General features: G+C 41.1%; 1 protein-coding gene across 2 annotated transcripts in view; it reads right to left on the bottom strand.

Annotated features, from left to right (window-relative positions):
* Positions 1 to 11,329: 11,329 nt before the first annotated feature.
* The window catches only part of STMN4 (stathmin 4), a 10,009-nt gene continuing 7,303 nt past the window's right edge, over positions 11,330 to 14,035 (bottom strand). The window contains exons 4-6 of one of the 2 annotated variants that reach the window (XM_066589145.1): positions 13,759 to 13,967; positions 12,940 to 13,142; positions 11,330 to 11,834 (exon numbers count right to left, since the gene is read on the bottom strand). In XM_066589145.1, the coding sequence (XP_066445242.1) occupies positions 12,942 to 13,142; positions 13,759 to 13,967 (410 nt within the window). In that variant the 3' untranslated portion in view covers positions 11,330 to 11,834; positions 12,940 to 12,941. The remainder of the gene's footprint in view (positions 11,835 to 12,939; positions 13,143 to 13,758; positions 13,968 to 14,035) is intronic. The other variant, XM_066589144.1, reaches the window with a different exon arrangement.

Raw genomic sequence — 14,035 nt, 5'->3', positions numbered from 1 at the left:
TAATAGTAGTTATTTTCTTGTACATAGGGGGCAGTATTATAGTAGTTATATTCTTGTACATAGGGAGCAGTATTATAGTAGTTATATTCTTGTACATAGGGGGCAGTATTATAGTAGTTATATTCTTGTACATAGGGGGCAGTATTATAGTATTTATATTCTTGTACATAGGGGCAGTATTATAGTAGTTATATTCTTGTATATATGGGACAGTATTATAGTAGTTATATTCTTGTACATAGAGGGCAGTATTATAGGAGTTATATTCTTGTACACAGGGGGCAGTATTATAGTAGTTATATTCTTGTACACAGGGGGCAGTATTATAGTAGTTATATTCTTGCACATAGGGGGCAGTATTATAGTAGTTATATTCTTGTACATACGGGGCAGTATTATAGTAGTTATATTCTTGTACATAGGAGCAGTATTATAGTAGTTATATTCTTGTACATAGGGGGCAGTATTATAGTAGTTATATTCTTGTACATAGGAGGCAGTATTATAGTAGTTATATTCTTGTACATAGGAGGCAGTATTATAGTAGTTATATTATTGTACATAGGAGGCAGTATTATAGTAGTTATATTCTTGTACATAGGGAGGCAATATTATACTAGTTATATTCTTGTACATGGGGGCAGTATTATAGTAGTTATATTCTTCTACATAGGATGCAATATAATAGTAGTTATAATCTTGAGCATTGGGGGCAGTATTATAGTAGTTATATTCTTGAACATAGGGGGCAGTATTATAGTAGATATATTCTGGTACATAGGGAGCTGTATTATAGCAGTTATAGTCTTGTACATGGGATCAGTATTATAGTAGTTACATTCTTGTACACAGGAGCAGTATTATAGTAGCTATATTCTTGTACATAGGCGGCAATATTATAGTAGATATATTCTTGTACATAGGGGGGCAGTATTATAGTAGTTATATTCTTGTACATAGGAGGCAGTATTATAGTAGTTATATTCTTGTACATAGGAGGCAGTATTATAGTAGTTATATTCTTGTACATAGGGGCAGTATTATAGTAGTTTTATTCTTGTACATAGGGGCAGTATTATAGTAGTTATATTCTTGTACATAGGGGGCAGTATTATAGTAGTTATATTCTTGTACATAGGGGGCAGTATTACAGTAGTTATATTCTTGTACGTAGGAGGCAGTATTGTAGTAGTTATATTCTTGTACATAGGGAGCAGTATTATAGTAGTTATATTCTTGTACATCGGAGGCAGTATTATAGTAGTTATATTCTTGTACATAGGAGCAGTATTATAGCAGTTATGCACTTGTAGATAAGGGTAGTATTATAGTAGTTATAGTCTTGAACATAGGGGGCAGTATGATAGCAGTTATATGCCTCTCCATAGAAGCAGTATCATAGTAGTTATATTCTTGTGCATTGGAGGCAGTATTATAGTAGTTATATTCTTGTACATAGGGGGTGGTATTATATTAGTTATATTCTTGTACAAAGGAGCAGTATTATAGTAGTAATATTCTTGTGCATAGAAGGCAGTATTATAGTAGTTATATTAATGTACATAGGGGGCGGTATTATATTAGTTATATTCTTGTACATAGGAGCAGTATTATAGTAGTAATACTCTTGCACATAGGGAGCAGAATTATAATAGTAATATAATTGGACATAGGGGCACTATTATAGTAGTTATATTCTTGTACATAGGGGGCACTATTATAGTAGTTATACTGTTGTACATAGTGGGCAGTATTATAGTAGTTATATTCTTGTACACAGGGGGCAGTATGATAGTAGTTATATTCTTGCACATAGGGGGAAGTATTATAGTAGTTATATTCTTGTACATAGGAGGTAGTATTATATTAATAATATTCTTGTATATAGGAACAGTATTATAGCAATTGTATTCTTGTACATGGGAGGCAGTATTATAGTAGTTATACTCTTGTAAATAGGTGGCAGTATTATAGTAGTTATATTCTTTTACATAGGAGCAGTATTAATGTAGTTATATTCTTGTACCTAGCGGGCAGTATTATAGTAGTTATATTCTTGTGCATACGGGGTAGTATTATAGTAGTTATATTCTTGTACATAGGAGGCAGTATTATAGTAGTTATATTCTTGCACATAGGCCGGCAGTATTATTGTAGTTATATTCTTGTACATAGGGAGCAGTATTATAGTAGTTATAGTCTTGTACATAGGGGGCAGTATTATAGTAGTTATATTCTTGTATATAGGGGGCAGTATTATAGTAGTTATATTCTTGTACATAGGGGGCAGTATTATAGTAGTTATATTCTTGTACATAGGGGACATTATTATAGTAGTTACATTCTTGTACATAGGGGCAGTATTATAGTAGTTATATTCTTGTACATAGGAGGCAGTATTAGAGCAGTTATATTCTTGTACATAGGGGCAGTATTATAGTAGTTATATTCTTGTACATAGGAGCAGTATTATAGTAGTTATATTATTGTACATAGGAGGCAGTATTATAGTAGTTATATTCTTGTACATAAGGGGCAGTATTATAGTAGTTATATTTTTGTACATAGGGGCAGTATTATAGTAGTTATATTCTTGTACATAGGGGGCAGTATTATAGCAGTTATATTCTTGTACATAGGGGCAGTATTATAGTAGTTATATTCTTGTACATAGGGGTCAGTATTATAGCAGTTATATTCTTGTATTAGAAGGCAGTATTTTAGTAGTTATATTCTCCTACATAGGGAGCAGTATTATAATAGTTATATTCTTGTACATAGGGGGCAGTATTATAGTAGTTATATTCTTGTACATAGGCGGCAGTATTATAGTAGTTATATTCTTGTACATAGGGGGCAGTATTATAGCAGTTATATTCTTGTACATAGGGGCAGTATTATAGTTGTTATATTCTTGTACGTAGGGGTCAGTATTATAGCAGTTATATTCTTGTACATAGGGGACAGTATAATAGTAGTTATTTTCTTGTACATAGGGGGCAGTATTATAGTAGTTATATTCTTGTACATAGGGAGCAGTATTATAGTAGTTATATTCTTGTACATAGGGGGCAGTATTATAGTAGTTATATTCTTGTACATAGGGGGCAGTATTATAGTATTTATATTCTTGTACATAGGGGCAGTATTATAGTAGTTATATTCTTGTACATATGGGACAGTATTATAGTAGTTATATTCTTGTACATAGAGGGCAGTATTATAGGAGTTATATTCTTGTACACAGGGGGCAGTATTATAGTAGTTATATTCTTGTACACAGGGGGCAGTATTATAGTAGTTATATTCTTGCACATAGGGGGCAGTATTATAGTAGTTATATTCTTGTACATACGGGGCAGTATTATAGTAGTTATATTCTTGTACATAGGAGCAGTATTATAGTAGTTATATTCTTGTACATAGGAGGCAGTATTATAGTAGTTATATTCTTGTACATAGGGGCAGTATTATAGTAGTTATATTCTTGTACATATGGGACAGTATTATTGTAGTTATATTCTTGTACATAGGGGGCAGTAAAGGCTTAGTCACACAGGCGCATCGGCGCCCGTGTTACTGCAGGAAGAAGACAGCCGTACTTGAAGACGGACGTCTCTCTGCAGCGCAGGGAGAAAGAACATGTGACTGGCTTCATTGCCAGTCATGTGTTCTTTCTTCAGCACTGCGGGAAGTCGTCCTACTTGAGGTACGGCCGTCTTCTTCTTGCAGTAACACGGGCGCCGATGCTCCCGTGTGACTAAGCCCCAACAATGTAGAAGGAAAAGATACAAACTCTGTTACTGAGTCCAGTTTTTTTAATTTCCAAGTTTTTCTTTAGAATAGTTGTTCCACTTAAAAAATTTTTATCAGCCAGACATGACACAAAATAACAAAAGAGTTAATACCTTCCAGCTCTCGGTACTTACAGCAGTAGTCAGGTGATCGCTACAGCCAATCAGAGGCTGCAGCATCATTGTCCTGAGCTACTGGCATTATAGCACCCGGATGTGAGCGCTGATGCCAGGAGAACATTCTGTGATGCTGCAGCCTCTGATTGGCTGCAGCAGTCACATGACTTCTGCCAAATATACATCCTGGGAGCCAGAGCCGCTTTTAGCTGTTTCCCGGGGGAAATGAAGAGAGGTGATTATGGGTTTTTCGTGCCATGCCCAGCTACTTTTTTTTTTTAAGTGGCACAACCCCTTTAAGGAGCACTTTTAGGATCTCAGCATACATATCAAATCTTGTGGGGTTTTCTTGCATAATGATGTGGAAAGTATATCAATGGCGTAAATGAAGCAAAACATCCAGCAAAAGGGGATCCTGGGGACCGAAACAACTCATCACTGAAAGGGGTCAGAGGAGGATGTCAGGAATCGTTCTGACCAACAGGCACAGCAGTCAGGAGCAGCCGAATACAACACTGGAGCTCGAACGAACTTGTCCAAACATGTAATTCGCTGTTCCTTATCACGGATGACTAAAACAACAGACGACCAGTTCCAGCGCCATTGTGTCTAAGAGAAAGATGAGACACCAGCAGGCAAAAGAGCGCAAATATTGTATCACTGAGCAGCAGAAAAACATCCCCTGATCAGATGGATCCAGATTTCTGTTGCCCCGTGCTGATGGGAGGTCAGAATTTGGCACAAGTAGCATGAATCGCTGACCCCTTCCTCACAGCCGGTCAGAACATGTCAGCACTGCCATCTAATCTGCAGCAACTACAAGAAGCTTCTTGTCCGCAGGGGCCGATATTCCTGCAGAACCATTTCAACACCTAGTGAAACCTACAACATGCGAATTGTTGTAGTTCTGAAGGTCAGAGGAGTCTAACACTTTAGGATTTCTCTTCCTGTGACCTCTGTTTCTGCTTCCCCCAACTTCACCCATGGCTCTACGTATTTAGTTGAATAGTGCCCCCCCAGCATCCCCCAATGCCTCATATGTTCCTCAGGTGGTTACAGTTCTTCCACTGTAGGTTTCATGGCTGTATGCATAATTCATGTTTTATGTCCACACAGACTAATTAGAAGGGGGCACATACTTTCGGCCCTGTTGTTTATATCTTGACACACACTGGGGAAGTGTAAATGAATCAGGTCAATGCAGGTGAAAGCTACGGTCTGACTCGTAATACCCCTAATTGGGTTTAATCTGCTAAATCTACTTTACTAAGTGTGGATGAAGCAGAGGGCACGCTTTAGAGGAGGATTAGAAGGCTTCAGTTAAATGAGGCATAGACTATATACTCCATGTGATGGCTGCAGATAGGAAGGTTCTTCCGTATGTCCAGATAATGGACAGAAGGGATGTAAGCAGTGGCACAGAACAGAGGGGCTCATTGTGAAGATCAAACTTGGCTTCTTATTAAGATGGGACAGAAGGGTCCGGTGTTCCTTACCCCACTTTATAACCCTCAGAACACTATTACTACCGGGACCACTATGGGGTCATTAATAATGCTGAGGCCACTATGGGGATCACTATTACTACTCGGGCCACTATAGATGGTCAGTATTACTGCAGAGACCACTATGGGGGTCACTCCTACTATTGGAGCCACTATGAGGACACTATTATCACTGGGGCCAGTATAAGGGTCACTATCACTACTAGGGCCACTATAGATGGTCAGTATTACTGCTGGAGAACACTATGGGGGTCACTCCTACTATTGGAGCCACAATGGGGACACTATTATCACTGGGGCCAGTATAAGGGTCACTATCACTACTAGGGCCACTATAGATGGTCAGTATTACTGCAGAGACCACTATGGGGGTCACTCCTACTATTGGAGCCACTATGAGGACACTATTATCACTGGGGCCAGTATAAGGGTCACTATCACTACTAGGGCCACTATAGATGGTCAGTATTACTGCTGGAGAACACTCTGGGGGTCACTCCTACTATTGAAGCCACAATGGGGACACTATTATCACTGGGGCCAGTATAAGGGTCACTATCACTACTAGGGCCACTATAGATGGTCAGTATTACTGCAGAGACCACTATGGGGGTTACGCCTACTATTGGAGCCACTATGGGGACACTATTATCACTGGAGCCACTATGGGGGCACTATTATCACTGGGGCCTGTATAAGGGTCACTATTACTACTGGAGACACTAATGGGGTTACTATAACTACTGGGACCACTAATGGAGCGCTATTACTACTGCGTCTACTAACTGCTCATGATTACTACTGAAGGCACTAATGGGGTCACTATATGGGACAATATAAATACTAGAGAAGCTATGGTGGTCACTATTACTACAGGGGCTACTATGAGGGTAACAATTACTACTGCAGCCACTAATGGGATCACTATAACTACTGAGCCATTAAAGGAGTTACTATTGGGGGCACTAAGAAGGTCACTAACTATTGGGGCCACTATTGGGAGTACTACTACTTTGTCACTGCAGACAAGTCTTGAAGTTTCATTGGTGCAAAGATGTGTTGGGTATCTTGTGTATCAACACTTTCAATGTCTGTAAAATCAGTGTTTTTTTGCAGGGGTGGAGGCACCAATTCACACTTCACCTCAGGTAGCATAAAGGCTTGGGGCACCCCTGAATTCACCACCCCTTTGCTTCCAAGAATGCAGTTCTCCTGGTATAAAGGATGGAAAGAGCATGTGAAGTGCCCCCTTCTCTCCAAGCGACCCATAGAAGCCATATGGGGCACCTCATTTGTGTGCATGCTTGTAGTGGTAACAGATATTCACTCCAAGTTTTGTCTAGGTAACATGGTGGCTCAGTGGTCTTAATGTCATCTTGCCTGTGGGTTCTTGTCTTGGGTTCAGTTTTGGGCATATAGAGTTTGTGAAGCGTCCTGTAGGGTGACTCCAGACACAGGGCATATGTTGAGGAGCTGGGAGGGTAGAGTGGTCACTTGTCACTGTGGCACTTACCATGCTCCCTCATGAGGGACACATGTAGCCTGGGCCAGAGCAGCGCTGGGCCTTTTCCGGACACCCCTAGGAGAGGGATGACCAATAAATATAGGAAGAGGAGATAAGGTTTTCACGGGTGACGCCGGCGTTCCATTACCCACCGGAATGACCCTTGGTGGTAAATAAATGAGCCACAGACTGTATAATGTGCCTCAGGGCCCTGAGAACGGTCAGGGCCTGGCAAAACTTTACTTGGAACTAATCAGGATACACTTAAGCATACACTGGTGGGGGTAAACAGAAGATTAGAGGTCAGGGAGGAAGCACAGGATGACACCGGTCCTGCAGTCACAGTTATCTGCAAGGAACTGCTCCTGGACGGGGAACTCTTTAGAGGAGGAAGGGGGTAGGGTCACTCCACAGACACTCTCACAGAACAGTACCTCTGCACAGTGGTCTTGGCCGTCTCTTCTCGCTCACTCAATCTCTCCCTAACTTGTCCTCACTCACTTTTGGCTCCTGGCATCGGAGTAGTCAGGAAACCTCTCTTCTTCCTCTATCTCTTCACCACATGAGGGTTGAAGGTACCCCTATGTGGCTGGCACTCTCTCTCAGGAACCCAGAAGATGATGGAATATCTCTTTGCTCTCTGACACTCATACGTATAGACAACATAGATCTCTTGACTAGACCAATATTGACACCTTTGCAGACATCTCCCAGTCTCATGCAAACATTAACCTCTCATTTGCAGCAACTGTGCAATACACATCACAAGAGACTAGACAGTTTGCACAGCGCATCTACACAAAGGACATGACATGTATGACCCTATGGAGGGACCAACAACATCTGGCCACTACAGTTGTACGCTGGTGGAAATTGAAACCCAGACAGAGTTGCCGAAAATTTATGAAATTCAGATCAAAGTCTCTCCATATGAAGGGTATTGAATAATTAAACATTGTATGAAGTCCATGTATTAGTGTGCAAATCATGGGTCCCTTTGTTCTGTTAAATGCTTCATTGTTTTAGTTTATAGGTGGTAAAGTGTGCTATTGCTCTGCAATAGAGCATTCTGGGATGCCGTAGGTAGAAGTACTAAGTCACATGGTCGCCCACCGCAAACTGTATAACCCCGACATCTAATTACAAACATTACTATGGTTGTTGACTTCTGCCTCCCTTACTTTGTCAACTGAGGGAAACAGATGTCTGAAATTCATTGCAAAGTCTACTGGCAGGATTCTACTAGCCAATAGAAGAAAGGACGTCAGGAACATAGGTCCAGTCATCACATCCAAAGTGACTGCTCAACTGGACAGTTCCTTTAAGTATAGACATATCATGACTCTACAGTTTAACTACTATTCCTTTTGAGATCCACCTAGCATGGCTATCTATTGGCCACGTGGTGTAGAGGTGTACCTAGGTGGCTGGCAGTGGCATGTGCCTTAGGTGCTAGTGCCAACAAGCCATGATGCCTTGGCTAAGATATTTAGAGGGAGAACTAGTGGCAGTGATCTCGCTAGGTGAAGCTGAGGAGGTACTGAGGAGAGCACCACAAGCGTATAGGGAATCTTATAGGCCAAGCAATGCTTTCTGGGGAAAAGCTATCCAAATGGATGATGGAATAATCCTCCACAGCACCACTTATCAGAAGGTAGCTACCCTGTGAGTTAATATCTGACCTTGTAACAGGCCTTGCAACATCACTAGAGCCACAAGGCAAGCCAGAATACCCACGTACGTACAGCTGTTTTAGGGTTCTTGCCCCTCATCGGTGTACAGCAGGGTTCTCATTGGCTAAGTGAGGGGCCATCAATAGGAGTCCAGGGAGTAATGTTTCCCCTTGTAGAAAGCACCTCAGCATTTTAGGGAGTCTTATAGGCCATGCTATGCTCCTTGGGAAAGTACCATGTTAATGCGTGATAGAATTATCCTCCACAGCACCACCTATTGGAAGTTGACTACCCTATGAGTCAATATCTAACTTCTTTAACAGGAGAAACATTACTCCTAGGGCTCACATTGATGGTTCTCACCAATCTCACCCAGCCAACCTGAACTCTACTGATAACCAATGAGGGGCAAGAACCTCAAAATAGCTGTCTGGGTGTTCTGGTCTTGGCTTACATCACTAGTCATGTTGCAAGGTCAGATATCGACTCATGGAGAAGCTACCTTCCAATAGGTGACTCTGTGGAGGATAATTCCATCACTCATTTCCCAGGTGAACAGCAGTCTAGGGACAACTTTTCTGTTGCTTGTTAAAGAACTTACCATAAGCTTTGGTTCTAATTCATGATTTCACAGTTTGTAATGAGTATTCTATGCTTAGCTTTATGGTTGTTTTGCCTGGCCAGAGCATTTGTCCGTAGGGTAAATGTGTAGTGCTAAAGTGAACTACAACTCTCACCAGGTTCCATTTCCTGAAACTTTTAAACTTTTTTAACTTTTCACCTTTGTCTGCCTGTATTCACCCTGGCCGTACCTCTTCTATTCTTACCTCTACAGCTGTTAGTGGGTGGCCCAGTCATAGTGTTTGCATCTAGAAACAAGGTAAATGTAAGGACTGGACCGGCCCAAAGAGTACTAGAGCATCCACTGGCACTGCCAGGCTCTCACATGTGCGGCTGAAACAGTAAAACCCTGATTCTGGTTAAACTTTACGAAAAATTCGGCTTGGTGAGAATCTGAACTTTGGATGCTTCGTCTTGGACGATCCCTTGAAAAGAAGGAGAAAGAAGAAGAAAGAGGAAGGGAAAAGTAGGTAAAAGAAAAAAAAAGAAAAAAGAAAGAAAAAGAAAGAGTAAAAAGAAGAAGAAGGGAAAATAAGGAAATAGAAAGAAAACGAAATAAGGAAAAATGAACTTTTAGCTTCTTTTTCTTCCTTTTTCTTCGTTAACTTTGCTCACAAATTCTTAGATAGCCTCCTTGGTGACCTAGGAGTGTTATACAGGACTTATGTGGCTCTAGAGTATCTTATACACCAGTTTTACTGGCATTGGTTGAAGTTACCGTTCGCTTCAAACTAATATGGACTGAACCAAACTTTTTGCTGAAATTCATTGAACTTGCCGAACCCAACTTTTGCAAATATTGGTTATTATTACCTAAATGGTCCAGTTGAATTGATTTGCACGTATCTCCTAATCCTTGGTACTTTCCGTACAGCATTAATAGTGTCTTGGGCATCTTATGGAACAGCAAGGATTTTCTTATAATCAATTGGAAATTTCTCTTCCAACAAAAAATGTAATGATATCTGCTCATCACAAGGCATATGGAAGCGATTACTAATTACTAGGCAATTATTAACAGTTTTTGACATATTTGGGGGTTTTCCAGGAGCTGAAAAAAGGCTTTGACTTTCTCACGAGGAACAGCACCGCTCTTATGCATGGGTAGTGTTTGGTATTGCAGTTCCCCTTCCTTCAAGTGTCATCACTTAATAATTATCTATTAGTACATGCTAAGTTAGCAATATGTCCCAAATATTCCCAAATATTCTTCCACCGTACCATATAGTTATGATCATCAAACAGTTTAAAGGGGTTGTCCAGCTGTAATCTATCCTCAGGACAGGTCATCAATAGTAGATTGAAGGGTGTCTATTGCCTAGGACTGTTGCTGATCAGCTGTTCGCTGGCTGCAGCTCTCCTGCACTGAGCTGGTTTCTACAGGAAGCAGACAGCTCCATTCCTACTGCAGTGGCCAGTCTTGGTATTGCAGGTCAAGTTCCCATTTACTTCAATGCCTGCAATACCAAGCACGGCCACTGCAGTAAGAACGGACCAGTCTGCCTCCTACAGAAAAGAATACAGTGCATGAGGGCGGGGGTCCTGGATGATGGACAACCATCAATCTACTATGGATGGCCTGTCCTGAAGTTTGGCCATAAATAGTTTATAACCGGTCAAACTCTTTAAGGGGTAAGGTAGTACATGAGCAAGTAGTGGATCGTGAGATATATGAAGTGAGCCACCTGACAGCACAGCACACTATTTTCAAGTGTCTTTTTCGTAAGGTAGTACAGTCTAGCAAAGAAGACTTTTGCAGTAGGAAACATTGATTTTATGGTGTACTTTCTTTTGCATCGCCCATCAATCTATAGTACTTTAGGAAAGTGCCTTCATTGGTCCATATGGTAACTATAGACTTTTTGGTAAAGCCAAACTCTGTCCTACCTGACTCTGAACACAGCTATGACTACGGCAGGGCCTACACAGTGAGGTCATGTTGTCTGTGGTCTTGGCTCAGCCCAGGCATGAGACTATAGAAGGCAGTGTCCGATGAGAGCTGTAGACCACGTAGAGATCCCATTGTATCATACAGGTAGCCATGTAACCCAGGCGTTGAAGCCCTACTACTTCTATAGACACAGATTGTTGAGTAACGACACAGAGGCAGAAGGATAACCTGATATTAACGGATGTATTGATGACATAATGGTAGACATAGAAAATTAGTGCCAATAAACAGCCCTGTCTATTGCAGACACAGAGATCGGTTGGTTCATCTGCGCTACAGTAGCCAAAAAACCACCAGCGCTTTCCCCATCACAGGAAGCTACTATATGGATTCTGATTAAACGCATTGACATGGAGTTAATGTTGAAGGCAAGGGTTCATGGGTATAACTCTTTTTAGGACTTGCAGATGAGATGGCCAACCCTTCCCGTTACATCATCCCAATGCCCGCCCTAAGCTGTCTTAAAAAAAGTGGCTTTGCCGGTCATCTCTTGACATTCACAAACAAACAAAGCAAAAGAGAGTCTCAGTCGCTTAACATTGTGCTGCGCCGCTCGGGCACCTTGTGGGGATCCTCAGTCCAAATTGTGAAAGTTGTTATCATCACCTTCTACCTCGAAGCTTCTTCCTTAAGTTCTTTGTTTTTCCTTACTTCTTCTGCATGTTTGTCCTGCGAAAGAGATAATATGCTTGTTAGTAGAAGATGGGTAGCATTGGAATCCATTGTGTGATTTGCTATTAGGACCTATCTGATGAGTTGTTGCCCCCTGGAACCAAAGCAAGGGTGTTTTATGGTGTTTTTAAGGGGTAAAACTGAACAATTTGTGCAACTGTGCCTCATTTCATATAGCCAGGGTGATGAGAGCTGAGATGATAAGCACTACACCAGCTCACAGCCAAGATCAATGAAGCAAGCCCATTCAATTAATGGACCAGTCAGCAGCCTGTTGACCTCCGTAATTAGGTCATGATGGAGTTTGCATATAATGGTTGTAATAGACAAAAATTGGACTATAAGGACTAATTTGGTGTTCTCAAACCACCATCTCCAGTGGTTATTGCTGTTACCAAAAATGTTAGTCAAGACCTAGACTTGGAAGGTATGACCTAATTCCTAGGCTTGTGCAGTAATTTAGTAATGGTTGATGTTTCTAGGTAGACAATTCCTTAAAGTTGCCATCAGTCATAGTACCATGCACCATAAGCCACCACTAGCTTTATAGACTCTATACCAATTCGAGGGAATAAGAAGACATCGACTTGAATGGAAGTGAAGAACGTAATTGTGCCTCATGTCATCATGGTGAGAACTGAGATGATCAAGACTACACCAGTTCAGAGCCAGGATCAATGAAGCAAGCCCATTAATTTAACATGACCAGTCAGGAGTCTATTGGCCTCCACTGGTTAGATCATGATGGAGTTGCACATAATGGTTGTAACAGGCTAAAAAATGTACCACAGGGACCAATTAAGTGTTGTCAAACTACCATCTCCACTGACTAGAGAGATGTCATGGACATCCAATGGCCATCTTCACCAAATATGTTGGTCAACACCTACGCTTGGAATGTATGACCCAACTGCGTGGCTTGTGACGTAATTTAGTAGCAGTTGATGATTGTAGGTAGGCAATTCCTCAAATTGTCATAGAAGTATAGTACCATGTAGCATAAGCCACCAGAAGTGTTGTAGACTCTATACCCCTTAGGCATTAGAGGACGCAAGAAGACATTGACCTAAGTGAAAAACATATTGTTAGCACTTTAACTAACCTTTAACTAACCTTCTCCTGCAGACGTTCGAGCATAGCAGCTAAGTGAGCATCCCTGTTCTCCTTGTTCACTTCCATTTTCTGTGTTAGTTTTTCCTTCGCCATTTTGCTGAAATTGTTGTTTTCTTCTATCGCTTTCTGGATGACTTCACGTTCATGCTCCCTTTTCTCCGCCAAGTGCTTGAGAAGCTCGGCCTCCTGACACTGTATAAAGCAAGAACAGAGTAATGTCAGTCTCACCGGTATAAGACACATCAGTGTTTTGTTTGGTTCTCTACTCATCTTTGCTTCTAAGTTCAGATTTTATGAAGTTATGCCAGAAAGCATTGAAATGTACGATTTTGGTAAACTGGTAATATCCAGTTTTGGGCTTCAAAGATCGGATGAAGAACTCTAGACTATCCAAATTTGATAGTTCTATACTAGTGATTGTAGCATTAGGACTCAAGCTAAACTGAGGCACCAATTCATTTTAATTTGAGTATGGTATGCTCTAAATGAGGATGTTTGGCTCTTTCTGCATGGGAGCCGCAGGTTGTCCATCTCCAGGTCATGAGCAGGAACCTCTCCCCCATTTACTGCAGGAAGAACATAGTGCATTCATGGACATCCATGTCATAGTTCTCTACTGTCAAAAGCTACACCAAATTTGACCCATGACTTTAGCTAGTAATGTGGGAGTCCCGAGCCCTAATATTAGCTAAACACACTCTAAGAGGGTTACCCAATATGTTTAATTAACCCAAATGGTTCATTACTGGCTACTGTATGCCCCAGGTCCATTGTGTGTCCTAGTTATTCAGAGGGAACATGTATTCACCTTGCGTCTTTCTTCTGCTGCCTCAAGTCTTTTCTGAATCTCTTCCAGGGACGGGTCTCGTCGCTGTGGGAGGGAAGCGTTCAACTCTGGGACTACATCAAATGAAGGTGGCTTTAGGATTACTTCAAAGGCATGCCCTGAGGCTCTCTTATTTAACTCTATGACTTCCATGTCTGAGATAACGCACCACGTGAGGTCCACAGTGTCTGCTGTAATGAGAATCAAGATTCATATATAATTATGGCATTAGTAGGCAATAAAAATCTAAATCACACTA

The sequence above is a fragment of the Eleutherodactylus coqui genome, chromosome 1 (genome assembly GCF_035609145.1).
Source record: "Eleutherodactylus coqui strain aEleCoq1 chromosome 1, aEleCoq1.hap1, whole genome shotgun sequence".
NCBI classification, from domain to species: Eukaryota; Metazoa; Chordata; class Amphibia; order Anura; family Eleutherodactylidae; genus Eleutherodactylus; species Eleutherodactylus coqui.
The sequence above is the reverse complement of the archived record's forward strand: the minus strand, read 5'-3'. Positions and strand labels throughout refer to the sequence as shown.